General features: G+C 42.0%; 1 protein-coding gene across 2 annotated transcripts in view; it reads left to right on the forward strand.

Annotated features, from left to right (window-relative positions):
- Positions 1-9,054, forward strand: part of IFT140 (intraflagellar transport 140) — a 102,927-nt gene that overhangs the window by 38,866 nt on the left and 55,007 nt on the right. For both annotated transcript variants that reach the window (XM_063414423.1, XM_063414424.1), the window contains exons 10-15: positions 4,041-4,244; positions 4,631-4,703; positions 5,794-5,885; positions 6,679-6,806; positions 8,295-8,412; positions 8,855-8,982. In XM_063414423.1, the coding sequence (XP_063270493.1) occupies positions 4,041-4,244; positions 4,631-4,703; positions 5,794-5,885; positions 6,679-6,806; positions 8,295-8,412; positions 8,855-8,982 (743 nt within the window). The remainder of the gene's footprint in view (positions 1-4,040; positions 4,245-4,630; positions 4,704-5,793; positions 5,886-6,678; positions 6,807-8,294; positions 8,413-8,854; positions 8,983-9,054) is intronic.

Below are 9,054 nucleotides of genomic sequence, written 5' to 3' on the forward strand. Positions count from 1 at the left end.
GTCTTTTGTTCTCTTCTGAATGGAGAAACCTCCTAAAACACAGACTTTTACCTGATATAAATTTATACAGCTTTATAATTTTCTAATTTACCATAAGAACATGAATTAATCATCTCACGTTTTTCACATGCATTCACAAGAACCAGTATTAGAGGGGTCCTGCCTCTAGCCAGGTAGGGGCACTGGGGGACAACCATGTCTACTGGACTGTGTGGATCCGATGGTCTGGCATGTCAAACTCATAAGAACACAAGGCTTTAGTTGACACTGATGCTCAATGTATGTTAATGCCACCAGGTTGTGTGGAGTCACCATTTCTGGGGTGACAGGGTGTTCTCAAGAGCTGAGGGTGTTGGAAGCTGAAGTGAGCTTGACTGGGAAGGACTGGCAGAAGCGCCCCATTGTAACTGGCCCAGATGCCCCATGTGTTCTGGGCATTGACTGTCTTAAGAACAGATACTTCAAAGACGCCAGAGGACATTGATGGGCTTTTGGAATTGCTGCTGGGGAGCCAGAAAGAATTAAGCAGCTAAATACCTTGTCTGGACTCTCAGAAAATCCTTCCATGGTTAGGACTTTTGAATATAGAAGAACAGCAAGTACCAATTACCACCTCAGTGCATCACTACCAAACAAATTAAGATGCCATGATCCCCATTCACAACATGATCCATGACCTGGAGAGCCAAGGAGTGTTCAGCAAGGCCCACTTGCCCTTTGGCTCCATTTGGCCTGTGTGCAAGCCTATGGAGAATGGAGATTGACAGTGGACTACTGTGGCTTGAATGAAGTTACACCATCACTGAGTGCTGCTGTGCCAGACATGCTAAAACTCCAGTACGAGCTGCAGTCCAAGCCAGCAAGGTGGTGCCATTACTGAAATTGCTAACGTATTTTTCTCCATTCCTCTGGCAGCAGAATACAGACCTCAGTTTGCTTTCACCTGGGGAGGTGTGCAGTACACCTGGAACCAACTGCCCCAGGGGTAGAAGCACAGCCCCACCATCTGCCATGGACTGATTTAGGCTGCACTGGAAAAGGGTGAAGCTCCAGAATATCTGCAGTATATAGATGAGATAATCACATGCAGGAACAAGGCAGCAGAAGTCTTTGAGATAGGAGAAAAGATCATCCAGGTTCTCCTGAAAGCTGGTTTTGGCATCCAAAAGAGTAAGGTCAAAGGACCTGCTCGAGAGATCCAGTTCCTCAAAGTAAAGTGCCAAGATGGACGGCACCAGATTCCCACTGAGGTCATCAACAAGATCTCTGCAATGTCTCCACTCACCAGCAAGAAGGAAACACAAGCTTTCCTAGACGCCATAGGTTTTTGGAGAATGCACATTTCTGAGTACAGCCAGATTGTGAGCCCTCTCTACCTGGTTACCCGCAAGAAGAACGATTTCCGCTGGAGCCCTGAACAGCAGCAAGCGTTTGCCCAGATCAAGCAGGAGATCACTCATGCAGTGGCCCTTGGCCCAGTCAGGACAGGACCAGAGGTGAAGAACGTGCTTTACTCTGAAGCTGGGAACCACAGTCTGTCCTGGAGCCTTTGGCAGAAGGTGCCTGGGGAGACTTGAGGCCGACCACTGGGATTCTGGAGCCAAAGCTACAGAGGGTCCAAAGCCAACTACACTCCCACAGAGAAGGAAATCTTGGCTGCCTGTAAAGGAGTTCAAGCTGACTCAGAGGTGACTGGCACAGAAGCACAACTTCTCCTGGCACCCTGACTGCCAGTGCTGGGGTGGATGTTTAAAGGAAAAGTTCCCTCTATCCATCATGCCACTGATGCTACATGGAATAAGTGGATTGCTTTGATTACACAGCACACCTGTATTGGAAACCCAAATCCCACTGGGATCTTGGAATTAATTTTGAATTGGCCTGAAGGTGAAAACTTTGTTCTGGCAGATGAAGACCAGGAACAGGTGATGTGAGCTGTGGAAACTCCACTGTACAATCAAATGCCAGCTAAGAAACATGCTACCCACTTTTCACTAGTGATTCCTGTCACATTGTAGGAATGAACTGAAAGTGGAAAGCAGCCAAATGGAGTTTCACATGACAAGTTACAGAAGCCACCAAAGGAGATGGTAGCTCAAGCCAGTTTGCACAACTCAGAGCTGTCCAGTTGGCCATGGACATTGCTGAACAAGAGAAGTGGCCAAAGATTTAGTTCTACACTGACTCTTGGGTGGTGGCAAATGGTCTGTGGGGATGGCTAGAAAGGTGGAAAAAGCTAGCTGGCAGTCTAGAGGAAAACCAGTCTGGACTGCTGAAGAATGGCAAGACATTGCCACTTATTAGAGAAGCTACCTGTGAAAGTCTGTCATGCGGATGCCCATATCCCCAAGAGTCAGGCTAATGAGCACTGAAAAACAGGTGGATCAGGCTACAAAGATCAAGGTCACAGATAGATTTGACTTGCAAAATAAGAGAGAGTTGTTCCTAGCTTGATATGCCCGTGATGTCTCAGGCCATCAGGGCAGAGGTGCCACCTACAAGGGGGAGACTGAGGGATAGATCTAACTGTGGACAGCATCAGCCAGGTTATCCATGATTGTGAAATGTATGCTGCAATCAAGCAGGCCAAGTGGTTGAAGGACCTATGGTCTGGTGGGCGGTGGTCCAAATATAAGTATGAGGAGGCCTGGCAGATTGACTACATCACACTGCCTCAAACCTGCCACAGCATGTGCCACATTCTCACAATAGTAGAAGCCACCACTGGATGGTTGGCGACCTACCCTGTGCCTCATGCTACTGCCTGGAACACTGTCCTGGGCCTTGCGAAGCAGGTCCTCTAGAAGGATGGCACCCCTGAGAGAACTGAGTCTGACAATGGGGCTTATTTCAAGAACAGCCTTATAAACACCTGGGCAAGAGAACATGGTATTTAGTGGGCATACCACCTTCCTTACCATATCCCAGCTCCTGGGGAAGTTGAGCAGTGCAATGGACTATTAAAAACAACATTGAAGGCAATGGGAGATAGGACCTTCAAGTAGTGGGATCTGCATTTAGCAAAGGGGTTAGTTGATGCAGAGGTTCCACTAAGCAAGCTGGCCCTGCCCAATCTGAACCCCTGTGTACCAGAGATGGTGATTAGATTCCGATGGTGCATATGAGAGATATGTTAGACTGTTTGGATGAATTCTGCCTTGCGCAAAGACAAACCCATTTGTTGGTTGTCTTTGCTCATGAACGTGGTTGCACTTGGTAGGTGTTGCAGAAAGATAGAGAAACATAACCTGTACCTCAAAGGAACCTTATTTTGGGGTGAACAGTCTATGGCATCGTGCCTGTATCCATATCTGTATATGTATACAAAATGTATATTTGTATATAATTAGGATAATGCATATATGTCTGTAGTTTCAAAGTGTAAGTTCAATGTAACATGTTGGTATGGGGGAAAAAAATTTGGGTGGATAATGTTGAGAGTTGAGTTTTCTCAGAGGAATTCCTTCCCATTTGTTGTCTTCCTGAGGCCACTATTAACCCCTGGGGAGGCTCAAGGCCCACATTGCAGCATCCCCCTGGAGCTGCAGGGGAGCCTCTGCTGCCCCTCTGCCTCTCTGCCTCACCCAAGGGTGCCCATAACTACACCAAAGGGGAAATTGTTTGACAGGTGGGAAAACTTATGGTTTTTTTCTTTGCTGTTGTTTTTTGTTTGTTCTGTTCTATATATGTAGATATATTTTCTAGTAAAGAAGTCTTATTCCTTTTCCCATTTTTTTCCTGGAAGTTGTGTGGTTTTTAAGTTATAATACTTTGGAGGAGGGGGCCATCTTTCTGTTCCGGGAAGGTTCCTGCCTTCCTTATCGGACACGTCTTTTAAACCAGGACACTGGATAACAAGCATAATAATTTGAATTCAGTAATATTTCCCAGTCATTCCCTATAATTTGTATTTAGATAGTAGGACTGTGTATAAAAATATTTATTCTGTCTTTCCCCATGTTATTTTTCTTGAGACATTGCTGTGACAGTTCAAGACCAGAGATGAAATTGTGTGGTTTTTCTTTTCTCATTATGTACAGTGGGGGTCCCGAAAAAACCTGCTGGCAGTGAACAACATCAGCTCTGTGGTGATCCTCAGTGAACAGGCCATGTTGGCACATTTTCATCAGCAGGCGGCTGTGGTACAGGTGTCTCCCAACCTCTTCAATGTGACTATCTTCAGCACAGGAACCACTCATAGCCTTCGTGTTGATATGAATGCTAATGGAGTCTTTGCAACTCAGGTTAATCCATTTGGTTTTTATTTTCCATTTATTTGCCTAATCAGTTGCCTAGTTAAGATTATAGAGACCTGACTTCCTAAGTCTTTAAGGTAAGCCTTTTTTTTAATATTCAGTGTAGTGTGTTATGAAGGTATTGTGACCATAGCAATGGTGCTGTGGTGGAGCTGGTTTTTTTTAAGATAGGACAGGGACTCAGGAATTCTCTAGGGTGCTCATGAGAACCCAGCAAACCTCTGGGCATCTAAAAGTCTTCAAACCCAATGTCCAGCGGAACTAGTAACTGGTGGCTGTTATAGGGGAGTTCTTGCTATGTTATTGCATGAAATCCTGCATGTTTCCAAAAGGAAATAATTGTATATATTTATTTGGTGTTTTGTTTGTTTTAGGATGCTGTAATATTCTGGAATGGGAAGCAAGTGGCTGTCTTTGAGTGCTCAGGAGATACTTTCAGAAGTGCAGGTAGGACTTAAAGCGTTGGTCAGAGTGGGAATGCTGCTTTTCTTCCAAAGTTACATATTCATTCATGGTAGTCGATGCACTGTAGTCATAGAATCACAGAACAGTTTGGGTTGGAAGGGACTTTAAAGCGCATCTTATACCAACCCCCTGCCATGGGCAGAGACACCTTCTTCTGTAGTGGAAAAAACTCTAGGGGCTTGAGAAAGCTGATATAGCTAAATTACATTATGCAGGGCCTTGCACAAAGCATCGTGTGAGGCTAGAACTACTTCTTTTTATATTTTTTGAAGTACACCATTGATGTTGATCAAGAAGAGCAATTTTTTCCTGCTTTTGTAGCTGTGGCTCCTTTTCCCTTTACAAATAAGACATGGCAATGGCTATTGAACACTGTAGTCAAGGTTACATAGCACTCACATAGGATCTGGGAAGGAGGCTTTTTGTCCCACCTCTCAGGAGAAGTTGTCCCATAAATTGCCGTACATAGTGCCAAGTAGAGTAAATTAGCTTTTTAAATTACTAATTCTCCCTAAATATTTCTGCCTTGAGAAATAAGTGATGTAGAATTCCATCCTAAGTCTTGGGATTTGTCTTCTAAGAATCATTAGGTGTTTTCTGTTTGTCTATATTTACTGATATATTTTATAACTTTTTCATGCTGAATCATTGCTTTATTACCACCAAGGTCTTAACAATCTACACCACTTCTGAAGTTATTGCAGAGCTGCTGTTCAGACGGAGATTCTGTTATTCCTCCTCAGTAGCAGTTCACTGAAGGAAAAAGTGGATTCTCTTACCAGAACCTCGCACTGCACTTTTTTTTTTCTTTCTTTCACTCCCCATATCAACTCTCTCACTTGTTTCCATGGGCAGAGTGTACCAACACTGTTTACAATGGAAGCTCCAGCTTTTAAATGTAGTGGCTGTATGGAAGAAGGCTAAAACACCAAGAAGTTGAAATTCAATAGTGACTGACCGATTGAAAATGGGATTTGGTACAAAATGGTGGAAATTGTTTGCTATAAGTTACTTTTTTTTCTTTTTGCAGAACATATTTATTGTAGTGATAGCTTTGTTGTGATTGTTCCAGGCTCTTTCCTTTGTGACTCTCCAGTTCTGGCTGTTCATGGAGAAAATCTGTACACAGTGGAGCCATATCGGATCCAAGTCCGCACCTGGCAGGTAAGGACTGAGAAAACCATGAAGAGACAAATAGGCCATGTAGTTTTCAAAGATTTGTGTTACAGCTTAAAAGTAAAGTGCATGATCTTTGTAAATCTATTAACTCTACCTTGTCATAATACAATACTCAAAAAATACTTTGAATATTTCAGCAGAAAGATCTTTGATATTTTGTGTTCTTTAAAAAGTCTACGACTCTGAACACTATTGCAGTGTAACTAGTAAGTATTCACAGACTTTAAGATGATCTAAATAGCATGCAGGTTGAAATACGTATTTCAGGAAGATGATCGTACTGAATATTCTTACAAGATAAAGAAAAATACTACTTGCATATTTTGTGTGAACCTTTACAGCCTCTGCTAGCCTGTGAGAACCAAAAAGAGAAATCTAATTATCAGAGTTCTATGATACATAATTTTATGTAGGAAGTAAATACTGTATTTTAGAATGACTGTGATTCATCACATAAATATAATGTATTTGTTTTTACAGCTATATATTTAAGGACCTTCAGGGACTTGATATTTCTGTATGTCTTTCGCATGGTAAAAGTTGTGTTACTAAAGAGGAAATTATTGCAGAGGGATGCCTTTAAATTTAGACTATTTTTGAGGTTATGTACATACCTGAAACCCAGATTGCATTTGTGTTGTGTGTGTTTCTCCAATTTGCTTGGAGTGATTCATCTAACACAGAAGTTCAGCAGTTCCTAGCTCAACTTGGTGACAAAATAAGTCCCTTCTAGTGAGGCTGTGGCCACACAAACCTGGTGTTACACATTTCTTCCCAGGGCACAGTTAAACAGCTGCTGGTGTTCTCTGAAGCAGAGGGGAATCCGTGCCTCCTGGATGTCTGTGGGAATTTCCTGGCTGTGGGAACTGATCTGGCTCACTTGAAAATCTTTGATCTTTCACGCAGGTATTAAGGCTTTTAAAATAATCTGTTTGTAATTAAGCATGTATTTTGTGGGGAATCTTTAGGTGGTTTTGATTTGATGAAAAGCAACAGTCCCTTTGAATCTTGAGACAGTACAAGCACCTATGTGAACTGATAGCATATTTCCAAAGCGAGGGATGAACCATGGAACCATTAGGCAAGTCATGGAATGATGATGATTATAAAAAGAGGATACCATGAGGGATATTTGAGTGCATTTACAATTGTGTGGAGAATTTATCGAAGATCAAGCTAAGAGTGTCCCATGTTTCTTTTGAACAAGTGTTGAATCTCAAAAAAGCTGAAATAAAACCAGATTTTGTGTCTTCTCATAAGTCAGCAAACTTGTTTCAATGAGTCTATGGAGACAGTGAACTTGGAACTGTGAAGACTGTTCCTCCTGTTTAGGTTAAGAAGTTTACCTGACTTGGTTCAAACATTGCTGTACTCTCATACTGACGAACATGAAAAAGATACTTACATGAAGTTAATTTTGAAAATACAGCTGCTGCTGACAAATATAATTTTGAAAAGCTGAAAAACCCGAAGAGTGAAACAGATTCTGTTCTTCTTTGCATGCTGTCACCAGAGGAATGCTAAAGTCTAGTTAGTTGCCCTGTGGAAGTGAGATTGAGATCACACACATTCCACCTGGGACAGTTTGAAGGTTATTAGATTTGGGCAGGTTGTAGCTAGAATAAATAGTGAATTATGATGTTTGATAGTGAGAAAAAATAGCTTCACTCATGCATACCATGATAAATTTTTGTGTTTGGTACCGAAAATACCCCTTCTCAAATTATGACACTTCAATTTCAGGGCGCCGTAGTTGGCTTAGAACAAATGTTATTTTTGTAGAATCAAATACTTGTGTTTTCATGAGATTAAGTGACAACAATTTAGAGCTATAATATGAAATTATTGTCACTTCTTTTTGCTGCATTCTTTTGTTTCATGAGATTTGCCCTCTTTGTTGCTGACTGATTACTGGGTTTGTACCTATACCAGCAATAAGATTCTTTTCAGATAGTAAAATATATAGATATACCCAGCTAATGACATTTCTTTACTCCTGCTCCACAGTGTGCTTTTCATGCACAGAACTTTTATGTGATAGACTCTATTCAACATTCATGGTACTGTTTCACATTCTTCTGTAGGAGAAGCAGGCCTCTGAATTCAGAATTATGGTCAGATGTTCTTGCTGTATAGGCATGTTTTGAGAATCCTGTAGAAACACTGATATTTATTCTTCTGATTCATTGAGGAAAGAATGTCTGTTAACTTCTTTCTGAAAGAAGGGCAGTGGCAGCAATCCTCTGGAGAGGAGGTGGGAGCCTGAGGCAGTGGTGTCATACAGTCAAAATAGTTTGCTTTTAAAAGCCTTACCCATAATTTGCAAAATGTTCTGGCTGATGCATATTGCCAGTTGCTGGCCACCATATAATTGAAGTTTATTCCTTCCCACAGAGAGGCAAAAGTGCACTGCAACAGCAGGAGTTTATCCAAGCTGCTCCCTGGCTGCGGAGACATTGTGTCTGTGAAGTGCAATGCTAATGGCAGCAAAGTCAGCATCCTTGTCAACAGGGTGAGGCACAGCTCTTCACTCACTGTCTGGGACTTGTCCATTGGTTCACAGACTGGCGTGGGTCAAGGTTACTGAGGATGCAAGAATCACTTCTCAGAAATAAACCTACACGGTCCAGGCAGTGTATTGAGTCATGTAATGAAGTGTCACGTTCCCAGTATTAATTAAGGTTTCTGAAGGCTTTGTACTGTGTTGGACACAATCCAGGAAAGGGACATTTTAGTTACAAAAGCTGCTTTGCAGCATTTTAAAGAAATCCAAGGATGACTTGTTGGAATAGAAAAACAGCCAGGACCAGGAGTTTTCTCGTATTTCTTAGTAAGAATGACCTTCTTGCTGATGACCAGTGAAGAAAGCTGAGAGCCTGAAACAGATGAAATAAACATACTTATTCTTCTTTTTGACTGCATGCTCCAGCAATTTTTATTTTCCTTTCTTGTAGGCAGATGGGAACATAGATTCCAAGATCTGTTTCTATGATGTTGAAATGGACCAAGTTACACTCATTGATTTCAAGGCTGAACAGGGAGATGGTAGAGAGAACCTTTCTACTGGACAAAGCATTGGCAAGTAAGGAGCTTTTACTTCAAGAAGAATTAATGGTGGATTTAAGGTGGAAATCTGCCCTATGGAGACAAGCAC

The sequence above is a fragment of the Prinia subflava genome, chromosome 17 (genome assembly GCF_021018805.1).
Source record: "Prinia subflava isolate CZ2003 ecotype Zambia chromosome 17, Cam_Psub_1.2, whole genome shotgun sequence".
Taxonomy (NCBI): Eukaryota; Metazoa; Chordata; class Aves; order Passeriformes; family Cisticolidae; genus Prinia; species Prinia subflava.